The sequence below is a fragment of the Bolinopsis microptera genome, chromosome 2 (assembly GCF_026151205.1).
Source record: "Bolinopsis microptera isolate Bmic1 chromosome 2, MBARI_Bmic_1.0, whole genome shotgun sequence".
In the NCBI taxonomy this organism is placed as follows: Eukaryota; Metazoa; Ctenophora; class Tentaculata; order Lobata; family Bolinopsidae; genus Bolinopsis; species Bolinopsis microptera.
This window is the reverse complement of record NC_087073.1, coordinates 2,249,520-2,266,354: the sequence shown is the minus strand read 5'-3', so window position 1 is coordinate 2,266,354 and position 16,835 is coordinate 2,249,520. Positions and strand designations below refer to the sequence as shown.

The following is a 16,835-nucleotide window of genomic DNA, read 5'->3' as shown; positions in this document are numbered from 1 at the left end:
CTTATCCTTTTTGTTCGCGTATCCTTGAGAATTTACTTGAATGGAATTAAATACATGATCTTTTTCGTCAACCATACAAATTGAAAATCGCCTAGAAATTGAGAATTGTAGTAAAATTTACAAACAATGCACTCGGAGGACGAGTAACATTCAACAATCATTCGGAGTGAATACTAGCTTGTCATATGAGGCTCCTTGTAAGGTTCATCGGGTTCTTGCCAGGATTATATTATATATTAGATATTCTCTCTGAATCAGTGTAGTAAATTCCACCTTAATCCCCCATTTGGTTAAATAAGTCGAGCTCTGGTCGACAGGGAAACTTTTATTTAAATAGGGTTCTTTCCTAATGTCAGGTTAACAACAGGATAACAACACTAAAGTTAGTTACTACGGTATTATGGAGATTATTGAGTTATTGGATGTTTGTGAAAATGTAATGAATCATCCGTTGAATATCATTAACATTATATTTAACATGATTAAGTGAATTGAAAACAGCGTTAACATCAAAATTTCAAGTTCGATAACAAAACTTTCACTTTAAAAATCAACATCGTCCCAACTGCATTAAATATCAAACCCAAAAGGTCCTTAAAAACCACCGTCAAGTCTGGGACGTGTCCGGATTGTCATATTTACAGTTGACACAGTTGTTGTCTGTCTCAGAGTTGTAATCCCCACATCCAGGGCACTTCCACACTGCTTCACAGGAGGCCAGCGTTTCTTTACATACGGAACATCTGCGTAGGGTGGGGTCGTTATAGGTCTTACAGTGTGTACATCTCCACCTGGGGGAGGGTGGGAGGGTTAGTGGGGGGAGGGTGGGAGGGTTAGTGGGGGAGGGTTAGTGGGCGAGTGGGGGAGGGTGGGAGGGTTAGTGGGGGAGAGTGGGGGGAGGGTGGGAGGGTTAGTGGGGGAGGGTTAGTGGGGGATGGTGGGAGGGTTAGTGGGGGAGGGTTAGTGGGGGAGGGTTAGTGGGGGGGGGGGAGATCATGTTATTTTTTGTCCGTTTTTGTCCGTTTTTGTCCGTTAATTTTTGTCCGTTTTGAAAATATAGCTGCCAAACGGACAAAAACGGACAAAAACGGACAAAAATTGTAACTTTTGATTTAAATTTTCTCCACAATTTGTAACAGGCTATCTGCAGAAATGGGTAGCCCGGTTAATGACCATGGTCCTTTCTCAAACTTTTAATCTTCAATTAGGCACAAAGAATACCTAGTCTACACATTTTTTAATAACATAAAAAGGGATGAAAAGTTTTATTACTGGAGAGTAAAACTTTGTTAAACACAAAGATTCTTGAGCACATTTTGAGTCAGACTCAAATGCGCTTAAAAACATTTTAGTATATAACAATAAATTATGTTAACAATAACACCAACAATAATTATAAATTGAACAAATTATTGAGAGATGAAAGAGAGGAAAAAGAGGAGGGGGGACTGAGGAGGGGGACTGAGGAGGGAGAGGAGGGGGGCTGAGGAGGAGTGAGACTGAGAAGGAGAACTGAGGAGGAGGAATGAATAGGAGGAGGAGAAGAAGGACTCAAGAGGAGGAGGACCCAAGAGGAGGAGGACCCAGGATAAGGCCCCATGAGGAGGACTGGGGAGGAGGAGGACCGATGAGGACTGATGAGGACTGATAAAGAGGACTAAGGACGAGGAGGAGGAGGAGGAGGAGAAGGACTGAGGAGTGAGGAGGAGGACTGATGAGGAGAAGGAGGTGTATGAGGAGGATGAGGAGGAGAAAGGAGATAAAGGATGAGGATAAGGAGGACTGAGGAGGAGGACTGGTGAAGAGGACTGATGAGGAGGAGGACTGAGAAGGGGAGGACTTAGGAGGACTGAGGAGGGGAGGACTTAGGAGGAAGAGGAGGATTGAGCAGGAGGAGGACTGAGGAGTAGAAGGAGGAAGAAGACTGAGGAGGATCAGGAGGACCCAGGAAGAGGAGGAAGAGGAGGAGGACTGAGGAGGAGAAGGAGGACCCAAGAGGAGGAACCAGGAAGAAGAGGAGGAGGAGGACTGAGAAGGAGGAGTTAGACTGAGAAGGAGAACTGAGGAGGAGGAATGAATAGGAGGAGGAGGAGAAGAAGGACTCAAGAGGAGGACTGAGGAGGAGGAGGACTAAGGAGAAGGATGAGGAGGAGGACCCAAGAGGAGGAGGACCCAAGAGGAGGAGGACCCAGGAGGAGGACCCAGGAAAAGGCCCCATGAGGAGGACTGGGGAGGAGGAGGACTGATGAGGACTGATGAGGACTGATAAAGAGGACTAAGGACGAGGAGGAGGAGGAGTGAGGAGGAGGACTGATGAGGAGGAGGTGTACGAGGAGGATGAGGAGGAGAAAGGAGATGAAGGAAGGAGATGAAGGATGAGGATAAGGTGGACTGAGGAGGAGGACTGGTGAAGAGGACTGATGAGGAGGAGGACTGAGAATGGGAGGACTTAGGAGGACTGAGGAGGGGAGGACTTAGGAGGAAGAGGAGGATTGAGGAGGAGGACTGAGGAGTAGAAGGAGAAAGAAGACTGAGAAGGATCAGGAGGACCCAGGAAGAGGAGGAGGACTGAGGAGGAGAAGGAGGACCCAGGAGGAGGAACCAGGAAGAAGAGGAGGAGGAGGACTGAGAAGGAGGACTGAGAAGGAGAAGGAGGACTGATGAGGAGGATGAGGATGAGGAGGAGGGTGACTGGGGAAAGGATTGAGGAGGAGGAAGACTGAGGAGGAGGAAGAGGAGAAGGACTGAGGAGGAGAAGGACTGAGGAGAAGGAAGAGGAGGAGGACTGAGGAGGAGGACCCAGGAGGAGGAGGACACAGGAAAAGGCCCCAGGAGGAGGAGGATGACTTGGGAGGAGGAGGACTGATGAGGACTGATGAGGAGGAGAAGTAAGTGGATGAAGAGGATGAGGAGGACTGAGGAGGAGGACTGGTGAGCAGAAGGAGGAGGACCCAGGAGGAGAAGGAGGAGGAGGAGGATAACTGAGGAGGAGGAGAAGGACTGAGGAGGAGAAGAGGGATCCAGGAGGAGAACCCAGGAGGAGGAGGAGGAGGACTGAGGAGGAGGACTAAGGAGAAGGAGGACTGATGAGGAGGATGAGGAGGAGGGTGACTGGGGAAAGGACTGAGAAGGACTGAGGAGGAGAATGCGGACTGAGGAGGAGGAACCAGGAAAAGGAGGAGGAGGACTGAAGAGGAGGACTGAGAAGGCGAAGGAGGACTGATGAGGAGGATGAGGATGAGGAGGAGGGTGACTGGGGGAGGACTGATGAGGAGGGTGACTGGGGGAGGACTGAGGAATATGAGGAAGACTGAGGAGGCGGAGGAAGAGGAGAAGGACTGAGGAGGAGAAGGACTGAGGAGGATGACTGAGGAGGAGGAGGACTGAGGAGGAGGAGGAGGACTGAGAAGGAGGAGGACTGAGGAGGAGGAGGACTGAGGAGGAGGAGGACTGAGGAGGAGGAGGAGGAGGAGGAGGAGGAGGAGGAGGAGGAGGAGGAGTGAATAGGAGGAGGAGGGGGACTGGGCAGGACTGAGGAGGAGGACTGAGGAAAAGGATGAGGAGGAGGACTGAGAAGGAGGACTGAGCTGAGGAGGAGAACTGAGGACTGAGGAGGAAGAGGAGGAGGATGAAGAGGAGGTGGACCCAAGAGGAGGAGGTCCCAGGAGGAGGACCCAGGAGGAGGACTCAGGAGGAGGAGGAGGATGACTGAGGAAGACTGAGGAGGAGGAGGAAGCATCTAAATATTATTTCCATTTTTGTTATTTTTTGTCCGTTTTTGTCCGCTCTATTTTTTGTCCGTTTTGATAATATAGGGTTCGAACGGAAAAAACGGATAAAAAACAGGATCCCCCTGGAGGAGGAGGAGGAGGAGGAGGAGAAGGATGACTGAGGAGGAGGACTGAGGAGGACTGAGAAGGAGGAGGACTGAGGAGTACTGAGGAGGATCGCTGAAGAGGATGGCTGAGGAGGATGGCTGAGGAGGATGACTGAGGAGGATGACTGAGAGGGAGGAGGAGGACTGAGAAGGAGGAGGAGAAAGAGGACCCAGGAGGAGGACTCAGGAGAAAGAGGAGGAGGAGGACTCAGAAGGAGGAATGAGGAGGACTCAGAAGGAGGAATGAGAAGGAGGAATGAGAAGGAGGAGAACTGAGGAGGAGGAGGAGGAGGACTGAATGGGAGGAGGAGGGGAGGACTGAGGAGGAGGAGTACTGACGAAAAGGATGTGGAGGAGGACTGAGGAGAAGGACTGAGGACTGAGGAGGAAGAGGAGGAGGATGAAGAGGAGGAGGAGGACCCAGGAGGAGGAGGACTGAGGAGGATGATGAGGACTGCAGAGGAGGAGGACTGAGGAGGACTGAGGAGGACTGAGGAGGATGGCTGAGGAGGATGGCTGAGGAGGAGGAGGAGGAGAAGGTGGAAGAGGAGGAGGAGGAGGAGAAGGAGGAGGAGGAGGAGGAGGAGGAGGAGGAGGAGGAGGAGGAGGAGGAGGAGGAGGAGGAGGAGGAGGAGGAGGAGGAGGAGGAGGAGGAGGAGGAGGAGGAGGAGGAGGAGGAGGAGGAAGCATCTAAATGTTATTTCAATTTTTGTTATTTTTTGTCCGTTTTTGTCCGTTTTTGTCCGCTTTATTTTTTGTCCGTTTTGAAAATACAGCTGCCAAACGGACAAAAACGGACAAAAAAACATGATCCCCCCCCTTAGTGGGGGAGGGTGGAAGGGTTAGTGGGAGAGTGGGGTAGGGTTAGGTGGGGGAGGGTGGGAGGGTTAGTGGGCGAGTGGGGGAGGGTGGGAGGGTTAGTGGGGGAGGGTGGGAGGGTTAGTGGGGGGAGGGTGGGAGGGTTAGTGGGGGAGGGTTAGTGGGGGATGGTGGGAGGGTTAGTGGGGAGGGTTAGTGGGGGAGGGTGGGAGGGTTAGTGGGGAGGGTTAGTGGGGGAGGGTGGAAGGGTTAGTGGGAGAGTGGGGGAGGGTTAGGTGGGGGAGGGTGGGAGGGTTAGTGGGGAAGTGGGGGAGGGTGGGAGGGTTGTAGGTCTTACAGTGGGTGCCGAGTGGGTGATGGGTTGACTTAAATGGGTGCCTACTCACGCGATAAGAACAGGTGTTTTAGCAACAGCAGTAGGAGTCTTCACGCACTGATCACAGGTTCCCACTCCCGAGCAAGCTTCACACAGGTTAGGGGTGGGTTCTCCGCATTCCTCACATTCCTCGTAGATCCACGTGTTACAATGGTCACATCTTGGGCACACCCACTCTGCTGATATGTTGTCTTGCCTGCAGGGGGTCTGTCTTCAAACCTTGGAAAACTCAGCACGGAGTATGTCTTCAAACGTTGAAAAACTCAGCAGGGAGTCTGTCTAAAAAACTTGAAACACTCAGCATGAAGGGCATAAACGAAGATAGATGCTGATAGATAATGCACTTTTGTTGTTTTTATTCTGAACGTCGGGCTTATGTATAAATAAGCAAAAGAAAGAACTAACCCGCTCTCTGAAAAAGTGAAAACAAGTTTCTGTTTGGGCGTAAACTGATCCATAAAAAGGAAGAAAGACGTGGAAATATCAATAACACTCGTTCGTCCAGGCAGACACACGACTGTATAACGGATTTTAATTAGTGACGGGCGGTTTGGACCGAGCCAAGATGGTTTAATTGCAACTATGTAGTAGGCGTGCCATGTGTCCAACACATTGTCAGCGTGATTTTAATTATCACATTATTTATGGAACAAAAAGTAACACTCTCAAAATATACTTGGAGATATGGTTTCTCTAAAATACGTGGAAAGAGTGTAATATTTACACAGCTGATATGAGTACTGCGCTAGACATTATGGGCTAAACATGGGGTAAAACATGGATAATTTTGGCCAATGTAAGGATTCTACGTTAAGTTACAAATGGCACTCACTCGCCAGCTTTGAGGAAAATTGGCCACAAAAAAAGGCAAGAAGAATGCTAAATGGTAGCCATACGATGTTTTCTTGTTATGGCGTGGACTGTAGCCTTACGAATATAACAGTTCGTTGTTAGGATGACAACCCACTGTCAAGGAGAACCACTTATCTCTTCAATATAAGTATCCAATATCCATGTGGTATGGAGTCCATATCTGTCACAAGATATCACAACATCAAGATACCACTACATTGCTTTTGAACACTTAACCATAAATTAAAAGCGGAAACATTAAATAACAAAAGTAAAATATTCAGTAGCTCATTATATAGGGCTTATTTCGAAAAGATACTGCAACAACTCAATCTTATGTAGGAATCGCTGGCAAAATGTCACCTGACCTGCGTCATTCTTCTTAAAAGTAGCAACATACTGCCATAAGCCCAATTTTCTTAAATTTACCTAAGACTAAACAACTCCGAGGGAAGTCACGATGTAACAAACCCAGAAGATTTATATGCTTTTGAGTTCTGACCATGATGTAGCCAGAGTTGTGATTACTTATCGCAGCGGGTCATTTGACTGTCTAGATAATATGTTATTGATTCAAACCCGCGAACTTCTTGAATCCGTATCTGAGTAGATATCTCCCTGATGTTGAACACTAGGTCCTACTTGTCAACGAGATGAACTACGCACGGAGCTTCTCTGATTTCCTAATATCTGCTAACCTGAAGTAATGACATTTTGGAATTAGACAGTTCCAAAATGTCTCACTACGATTACATATCTTATCTCCCTCAGGATTGGCATTGCCAGAGGGCGTGGCACTCAGCTATCTCATCGAGCGAGCCATGGAATGGCAAGAGAAAGTTAGAGCTATTATCGCCAAACACCGAGCTCTGCCTAACGCCGTTGACAAACAAGGTTGGATTTTATTATTTCTTATCCTTGGCTGTTTGTATATATATATATTTACTAAGCTCTTAGCAGATTGAAAGATAACACCACTACTTGAAGTATGATTAATTACAGATTAATTAATTAATTAATTACAGAGATTTATCACTTCAGCGTACATTGATCAGCACGTCTCCCTGAAAGATAGGAACCAGATAGAGGAGTACATGGTTAAAGGAGATCTCATTGAACTCCATCTAGAGGAAACTACTGATCTATGGAATTTGCTAAGTAAGTACATATTTCTTTCTGACAGTTTTGACTCTAATCGGTCATCCTTGCAGACTATACTATTGAGTAACCCGCTACTTACTAATACTACGTAAAAAGCATGGCCTGACCTTAAATAATGATATGCTCGTGATACTTTAACTTAAAATAAGGGTTTATTAAAGTTGACGGAATAACTGCAATGCTCCACCACCAATAACTACCTACACTTAACAACTTTTTATTTGACAGCTTATCACAGATAATGGTATATAGGCTCAGAACAACATCACGTGACGTCATAACAAGTTGGCGTGACGTCACATTCCACCCTGATGACGTCACGTCACAGGATCACAACTAATCTTACTTCCCTCCCAGATATAGTTGACGAGCACGTGGTCCCGGAGAAGAAACTGCCTGTCTCCAAGCGATCCTCTCCAGGAGGCCCTTCTAAGCCTCCCTCCCTCCCTTCCTCCAAACCACCCTCCCCAACCGGGTCCCACACTTCCAACAAGCGCAGGAAGACACCCTCAGATGAACGTAGTAATGGAAGCAATAGCTCTATCAGTGCAACCCGGAAGCGGAGGAAGGATCGTCAGAACACCGGTAGTGATGAACTCTGCAGCGTTCTGGTAAAATATTTACCTGTTTTTTAGCGTTGTATTTAATCTAGTTCATTAACTTCAAGCACTTTAGTCTTTACCAATTATAAAGAAGCTTTTCCCACTGTTATTCCCTCATTTATTTGGTCATTATCTGTAGGACTGTCTGAGACCAGAGGGAGCGAAAGTGGGCTGGATCCAATGTGACAAGTGTGAGAAATGGTACCACCTCGAGTGTGTGGCAATCTCCAACAAGGAGGCAGAGCAGATCGAGGACTACACCTGTCCCGTCTGTATTAACACAACGTGACGTCATCAGGGTGGAACGTGACGTCACGCTAACTTTTTGTGACGTTATTATTACGTCACGCCAGTTTGATGTGACGTCACGTGATGTTGAAGTCAGGTCTGTTGGAGTGTTGTCCAGTTGTGGGAAGACTCTGGTTAAGTAAGCGGGGTTTGATGATAATAAATTATTTTGAAGACGACAGTCTGTTGTGAAAGAATGCAGTGACCTGATAGTAATTGATATTCAGCTGTCAACTGTATTATTTAAGATTTACATTTACAATTTTCTTTGCCCTGCAATCGAATTATGATATGAAAATTTCAGTTCAGCAGATTAGAATCTTTGATATTAATATACATTTCTGCAAGTAGAAATGTCGATATACTTTTTTCGGAAAAGCAATGTATCACGGCAGAATTACCAGACTTTTGCAGCATGTAAATGTTTTGAGTTGAAACTTATTGGCTACAGCGTATAGAATAAAGATATGTGTTTGAGTATTGGATTTTAAGTTTGATATTTGAGCGCTTTCATCTGTCAAGTACCCTCTTTTATGTAAGACGCTAATCTTGCGATTTATAGTGAAAATTGAAGTGCAGCAGTATTATGAACGCCTATTCGGAGTTATGGTCTAGTCTTGCAGTCAGTGTAACTGTAGACTTAAATATAGACCGACTGGTCATGTGTAATTCCGTTCAACTTCAAGCTTTACTCCTCAACTATTCAGTTCTGTGTATCTTTTAACATTCTTCAGTATATTAGTACTATAGTACTAGTAGCTTAATGTGTGTAATATTAAGCGGATAAGATGTTCGTGGTATGTGTACTGAAGATGTTATTAAAGCATATTTTATGTATAATGTAATACGATACTGATTAATTATCGTGTACTGATACTCCTATACCCACTGATGACTGACTTTGGTCGGTTAATTTTCAGAATTTCATCGTTTTTCTTTGATATTGGCAACAGTAAACGCCAACGGTCATATACATTGACCGTTTAATTGAAAAGTTCTCAGGTATGGAGAAAAGGAAGGATAGAGAGTGGAAACAAGGAAACGGGGACACAGCTGGAGAATGGAAGAATCATCAAAATGGGACATTTGAGATAAATTCAAGGCGCGCGCTATATGCCATGGCTCTTACTAATTCGCTCGCCCAAAAATTTCACGTGACTTTGGTTTTTATGGTTTAACAGCCGTACAAAACGTTGATTGACGATGTCAATCCGTCGAGATCGTTGCTCTGCGAAGCAGAGCAACGATCAACGATGTGAAGCAAGAATGCCAGTTTGCGCGGCGCGTCGAAGCGGCGAAGTCCTCCAATACAAAACGGTTTTACATAAACCCTAATCCCATGACCCTAACCCTAACCATAACCCCGAAGTTAACCATAACCCTTACCACAATCCTAACCCTAACCCGAGCCCTAGACAATCGAATTTATGTTTTACTAGCCTGTCACGTGACCAAAACGGTTTTTTGCCCATAACTCTCCAGGGAAGAATTTTTACCCTACGTCATGGGGGGTGATTCGGATTTTCTTAAAATTTGGGCGAGCGATTTAGTAGGAGCGGAAAACTATAGATTTTATAAAAGCTTTCTTTCTCCTCTAACTGACGCAATAAAATGTAGTCAGGCGGACTGATCCCGGAATTCAGGGGAAGCAGCCGAAGGCTTCAAGTCCAATAATCCAAATTTTTGTCGTAATTATCGACGAAATTTAACTTCTTTCGGACTTTGTTTTTAGACTGAACTGTAGTATGACTATGAAGGATTATCTCTCGAATGATTAAGACTCCATAGGAAACTGACCCTCAGAAGTCAAGTAATGATCGTTTCTAAAAGCTTGTATACTACGTGACGCGCTTGCAAGTAAATATGGGGTCTCCTTAGCACGCTGACGCATGTCATAAATTTTGACACAGTAGAGGTGAAATCAGAGGGGTGCCATAGATCATAGTATAACGTACAAAATATTTAAGTAGACTACAAACCATCGACTTGTAACATGTAAGGTGTGAGCATAATGACTGGTGATTATGATCTGGTCCGAAGACCGCTAGAAACTCAGCCAGCTTTATGTCGAGCCTTGTTTGATGTAGTCTTAATGTGGGGTAACAGGTTCTAACTTCTAGCACGAGCAGATATCATGAGTTAAATGCTTCAAATATCATATTGACTATTACCTGGGGATACTTTACGTTTTTTGGTCTTGCTGCCGTAGTCTTTAAGAGTGAGGACTTCACATAGCCATGTGCCTACGCGTACTGCGTGACGCGCTTGTTTCACAAGTAGGATAGGCACATACAGATCAGCACACATAAGATGGTACGTGTGTGCGCGCGCAGTGCTGACAATTGCGTCGTATTTAACCCCGGGTGCACGTACATCGTGTGCGATTATTTATACTTATCGAAGGCTATAAATGCCTCTTGTTTATTTTAATTTGGTATTGTTCACTTTTAGACGATAAAATACAGGAACTGCGGTATAATAATACGAATAATTAAGATTGCACGATCAAAATACATCACGAAACAGTATTAACTACCTCGCTACTTATCAACTTATACTATGCGACAAAGATACACAATGCAATATTTATATACTTATAGAATAAACGAAACACAGTATTCAGTATTTACTAGTACTACCCCGCTACTAGTACCAGTAGTAGTACTACAACTTAATGCGACAAAGGTCAAAGATATTGTATAAAATATAACTAAATAAACAATACGGTGCCCATGCCTGAGCTTTATAAAACTGGAAACACTTCTCAGATTAATTATTTTGCTTCTCTCAAAAACAATTACAAACTAACAATTTTTCAACGTTAAACAGCTACATTAAACATTAACATTACACTTCATTTCATCTGGTGGGTCAGCATGGTCTATTCTCGTTCAGCTAATTGAATCAAGGCAGGTAGTACGTTTTCATGAAAAGTCGGGGTGAGATGTGCCGAGAGCGGGAATTGAACCCACGACCTGCATAGTTGCAACCTTGGATTCCTTGGACCTGGATTCTTCGGCTACTTAAACATGGCATGAAATACGGCTGTGGCTAAGAATCCCACTCCCAGTAAACATTACACTTCACTATCCGAAAGAAAGGGGCTCGTCGCTGCAGCTGCCTGACTTCGACTTGATCCTGAAAAAGTACATGTCATTTAGGTACCGCGACAATTGTGAATTGACCCCCCGACGATTGACCCCCTATGTAATTACACTGGGGTCAATTGTCGCGAAATCTAGGGTTTAGTACGACAATTGACCCCCTACCTATGTAATTACACTAGGGTCAATTGTCGCGAAATCTAGGACTTAGTACGACAATTGACCCCCATGTAATTACACTGGGTCAATTGATCGGGTTAGGGTCAGGGTCAGAGTCAGTGGTCAGGGTAAGGCCTAGGGTTAGGGTCAGGGTCCTGGGTCAGGGTCAGGGTCCTGGATCAGGGTCAGGGTCAGGGTTAATTGTATTAAATTATATTGTCGGGGGGTAAATTGTCGCCCACCCGTCATTTAATGTAATTACATAATACAATATAATACATAATACAATGTAAATGTTGCTGTTACAAAATGTATAGCTAACATAAGCGAGCGTTCATGTATGACGTCAGCAGCCGAGGGAAAAGGGTGTTTGGAAATGCTGACGGTTGCTGACGGGAGGGGGAGGTATGAGCCTTGTTAACGTCAACAAAAATACGTGAATTCAATCAATTTTATTAACATTAAAACGTCACTAATTTCCTTAAAATTAGTACTCGAACTGAACTCTGGTGACCAACTGCTTAAATCAGTCACACACTAATTTTCCCTGCCTCATGCCTACTACTGGAAACTGTATCTCCAGACAAGTGTCAGACGTTACTATGCATTGGTTGCTCTTCAAAAAGGTTAGCAAAAAGATAAAGAGTGCGACCCTGATAAACTTTTGGGAGAGATTCATCGACGACATATTTGGAGTGTGGATGGGGACAATTTACAATGTTTGTCGAATTGTTGAACAAACTGGCTAAATCAAACTGGCAGAACCATATATAGAATCAAGGTTAACTTATTAGACCTTACCTTGAGCTTGGACTCAGAAAATCAGATCTGGTACAAGCTATTTAGAAAGGAAACAGATGCTAGGAACTACTTGAGATCAGATACATATGTAGTTTCCAACCCCACCATGTGTGGGGGACCTGGGCGAACTAAAGGAGGATCTTGCCAGATGCGGACACAACAACAACGGTGACAAACTAGAAGAAATCGAGCCGAAAGCAATACAGAGGTCTATTGAGAACCCAGGAAATCCAACCAGAGACACTGAGGATAAGACACAACAGAGCCTCGTATTTTCCGTACAACACTCTTGATAACATTAGTCTTAAAAAGTTGGTTAAGAACTTAATCTGGTCATTAAGCTACTAGGTTAATGTTATGTGGGGATGTACGGATAGTATTTGCCACTAGGAAACACCCTTCAATCGGTAATACACTAAAAAAGAATCGACAACTGGGACAACTGAAAACCCTTGATGTAGGACAATTACAGAGGTGTAATGGACCTAGCTGCAAAATTTGCCCCGTCCTCTAACCTCTTTGACAAAGACTCAAAAGATCATGGTCAACAACATAGAACTGGTGCTAGAAGGAACTCTAACATGCAAGGACAAGCATGTTATCTACCTTATCGGTCATTATTATCACGGACATTACTTTCACACTGAAGACCTCAGCGTGAATAATTATGTCCGTGAAAATAATGTCTGTGGCATTAAGGTCCGTGAATAATAAAGTCCGATAATTATTTCCATTATTTTTGTGTGCGTCCCCACATAGGCGTAGATATGTCTGTAGCCGATTACTATATTTAGTCAGGGACGAAACGGAATCTCGTTAGCTTTTCGTGTTAAAAGCGATTTCTCAACGGTTATCACCTCTCTAGATGATTCTTAAAACATTTGGACTTCATTGCATTTTTGAAATAAATGCAATGAGGGCGTTTTCGGCCACACCCTTTTTCAGGGTTTCGCGGTCACTCGAATTTTTGTATATCAGCTCAGGAAGGTCTAAAAGACTATTCTGGTACACCAAAATGTGCCTAATAGCCACATTTATATACAACTTATGAAGCAACATATACCTTAAAATGCTTCGTTTCGGAATTATGGCCGAAAAACGGTTTTTGGCTTGAAGCAGTTCATAATTTCCGTGATTTTTGGCATTTTCGCCTAGGAAGGTCGCAGAGACTATTCTGATACACTAAAATGTGCCTAATAGCCACATTTATATACAACTTATGAAGCAACATATACCTTAAAATGCTTCGTTTCGGAATTATGGCCGAAAAAACGGTTTTTGGCTTGACGCAGTTCATAATTTCCGTGATTTTTGGCAATTCCGCCTAGGAAGGTCGTAGAGACTATTCTGATATACTAAAATGTACATAATGGCCACATTTATCTACAAATTATGAATCAACATATTATACCCTAAAAGGCTTACTTTCGGAAATGTGGCTGAAAAACGAATTTTTGCCGAGCGAACAAGACAGTATTCACAAATGGGCTATTGGACTGTTAACTAAAAAGGTCTTAAAGAAGACTTATGAGGAACATAGCATTTGTCACAAGATGTAAGATGACTCACTTTGTGTCCAGAAACACCTAAAAAAATTGGAGAATAATCTACTTTATTGGGCATCTCTCTTAATGGGCCAGGACAGCAGCATATTTGTGTCTTACGAAAGGGCAATTTTTCAAAATTACGGTTTCTTTAGTAAAGGTCAAAGTAAAGGTCAAAGGGTCAGTTGCTAACAGCAAATTGTTTGAAATTGCCGACTCATGCACATCATATACTCAAAAACGTTCACTTTAGGAGTGATTAGTAAATAAGTTTAACTATACTGCATGATTTGTGAAAACTCCAACAATTTTTCATTGGCACCAATTTAGCCAAAATGTAATGACCAAAATTCAACTTTTAATTTATTCATTCCATATTGTTGCTTGACCGCTGACCAGTACCCCACTTTATAATTATAATTGACTTCACTGCCTCGACCAATATTGGTCTGTAATCCCTGGATTGAGATCTGTTGGCTGCAGTTTAATTTAGCTCATTTATCATTTAAATAGTAATACCGCAGTGGTTTGGTTCGCATAGATTTTCCCATCGTATGATAATGTGTGTCATTCCCTCGTTTTTTAATCAAGTGGTTACTAGCTAGCTCTTTTGTTATTACAGCTGCCTCGAGATCTTATCTAGGGCACTAATGCATTAGTACTAGAACACTAGAACTGTAATTCTAGAACTTCAGATTAAGATTACTTGACTGAATGGCAGGGTTCGAGATTCGACTCTAAAACTCTCAGTTTAGGAGTGATTAGTAGATGCATGATGTGCGAAAACTCCAACTAGACAAGGATCATGCTTAATCAAAGTGTTCCTCGACTTGAACTTAAGTCTCGTAAGCCCAAACTGGAGTTTGGGCCACTGAATCGAATACAACCTGATATTAATTTTAGGATTTCGGGAAATTCATTCAGATTTTTATTCTTTGGTTTTTCAATTGTGCTACGAATCCGAGTTTGAGTTGATAACACCGAATTTCCTGTTTGACTCTCAAAGAGAGGAACCAAGGCGTAGGTTCCTCTTTTTGGCTCTGAGATCCAACTTTAAGATCGGACTTCGGAGATCATTGCGTCGGAGATCATGTAAGTGTAACATCAGTACCGGAAATCAGACTTTTTTGCTTGATATTGGACCTATAAATCTAATGATATATTCGAAACAGCACGGGATTTAACCAAGGTTAATTTAGATAAGATATACCAGCTTTCGGGGTTACAAGACCACACGAAAGGCAGGCAGAGCATCCTAAATCCTCATGCTATCCTCACGTTGACCATCTAGGTCCATACCCCAGCCTCTCATTAGAAAACAGCTACTAGGCCCGATATCCGTCCCTTGTCCCGTAGTACTAGTGCCCCGTAAGTAAGAGATCGTTCAGATTTTGGTCATTTAGACCCCCTCCCCGCTCTAAAATCCACTTTAGCACTTTACCCAAAGCTGGAAAAATTTCACATGTGAAACCTAAATAGCTAAATCAGCATCTCGAGACCTTCTATTATATAAACCCCGTGATCCTACTATAAGCTTATAACTTATAAGGCATTGCATGCCGAAATTAAGATCCACCTCAACTGGTGATATGAACCTGGTATGTTACCTGAATGCCCTCAGTCAAATCTCGAACCCTGCTAATGCTATTCTGCCAAGTAACCTTAATATGAGGTTCTAGAATTACAGTTCTAATGTTCTTAGTTAGTGCCCATGCCCCAGATAAGATCTCGAGGCAGCTGTAATAACAGAAGAACTAGCCAGTCACCACTTGTATTGATTAAAAAACGAGGGAATGACACGCATTATCATACAATGGGAAAATCTATGCGACAAAAAAAAGAATATGGGGTCATTCTGAAGTGAGAACCAAACCACTGCGGTATTATAGGAAATTAACTAAATTAAACTGCGGCCAACAGATCTCAATCCAGGGATTACAGATCAATATTGGTCGAGGCACTTAAAGTGGGGTACTGGTCAGCTGTCAAGCAACAATCTGGCCCGGATCCAGTGCCGATTTATTTTAGGTGTGGTATTCTTGGTACATATATCATGGTTTCATGGCATGAATATAAATAAAAAGTTTGAAATTGAATTTTGGTCAACAACGTTAATGTGGCTCTCCCATATCCACAAAGTTGGCAAACCCACCAGATATCTGGGAGGAAATTTGGGAAGAATGAGGAAATTTTTGGCATCTGAGAGGAAATTTCTTGGTTAGCGACTGACAATTGCAGTCCGCAAAGAGCAGTTCAATCATTGGGTATCGAGAGGACATTTTTCCTCTCTAAATGACTTAAAATTCGTGCCATCTTTAATTTTAATTTGTCCAATGTTTTGAATCCAAAATATTACCGAGTGTCTAATCAACTACTTTGAACCTTCTCTATTGATATCCTATTGGTCTATCATATAATCCAGTTAAAAATTTTCCGGATGCTGCGCCCCCTGCCCCCTTAAAATATTACTAATAACCAAGTGTCTAATCAACTGTTTTGAACCTTCTGTATTGATATCCTATTGGTTTAGCATATAATGCAGTTAAAAATTTTCAGGGGCTGCGCCCCCTGCGCCCTTAAAATATTACTTATAACCACTTGTGTCTAATCAACTGTTTTGAACCTTCTGTATTGATATCCTATTGGTTTAGCATATAATCCAGTTAAAATTTTCCGGGGGCTGCGCCCCCGAGCCCCTGCCGCAGTAGCCTCGGAGCCGGCGCTTCGCACCGACTCCTCGCCCACCCCTTCTAAAAATCCTGCGCACGCCCCTGTTGGGAAAGTAACTTAGCCGCTGCGAGCGAAGCGAGCGGGCCACAGCGAGCGAAGCGAGCGGGCCACAGAAGGGTCTGAAAATGGGTTTGGGAGGAAATTTTTAATTATGTGGATATGGGGTGGCTCTAGCTATGTGTTGGTTCAGCCGAATTAATTATTATGTTTAATCAAGTTTATTTTTCTCGTTAGTTGTCATCCGGCCAAACATTAAGCAACTTATATTGCAGTACCATTTATCAATTTGTATATCAAAATATGTCATTGTAATTTTGCATGGCTGAAATGTAATGCTTAAAAAAAACACATTTTATTTAAATTGGTGCCAAGGAAAAATTGTTGGGGTTGTCACAAATCATGTAGTAGTTATTTACTAATGACTCCTAAAGTGAGCGTTTTTGAGTATATGATGTACATGAGTCGGCAATTGCGAACAATTTGCTGTTAGCAGCCGATCCTTTGACCTTAAGAAACCGTAAT

At 43.5% G+C, this 16,835-nt stretch overlaps 2 protein-coding genes across 3 annotated transcripts in view; one reads left to right on the top strand and one right to left on the bottom strand.

The window, feature by feature from the left end:
- Positions 1 to 8,460, top strand: part of LOC134826300 (lysine-specific demethylase 5B-like) — a 30,160-nt gene extending 21,700 nt beyond the window's left edge. The window contains 4 exon segments of the mRNA XM_063838629.1: positions 6,696 to 6,818; positions 6,966 to 7,082; positions 7,443 to 7,696; positions 7,827 to 8,460. Coding sequence (XP_063694699.1) covers positions 6,696 to 6,818; positions 6,966 to 7,082; positions 7,443 to 7,696; positions 7,827 to 7,976 — 644 coding nt within the window. The 3' untranslated portion in view covers positions 7,977 to 8,460.
- Positions 260 to 5,980, bottom strand: LOC134811033 (calpain-15-like). Of its 2 annotated transcripts, none has more exons than XM_063817738.1 (4): positions 5,905 to 5,980; positions 5,478 to 5,589; positions 5,083 to 5,268; positions 260 to 791 (listed from the first exon to the last, which is right to left on the bottom strand). In XM_063817738.1, exons 2-4 carry the CDS (start codon positions 5,528 to 5,530, stop codon positions 608 to 610), a joined length of 423 nt encoding a protein of 140 aa, XP_063673808.1. In that variant the 5' UTR covers positions 5,531 to 5,589; positions 5,905 to 5,980; the 3' UTR covers positions 260 to 607. The 2 variants fall into 2 exon arrangements, with proteins under 2 accessions (XP_063673808.1, XP_063673809.1); XM_063817739.1 differs by having other exon boundaries at positions 260 to 743.
- Positions 8,461 to 16,835: the final 8,375 nt, after the last annotated feature.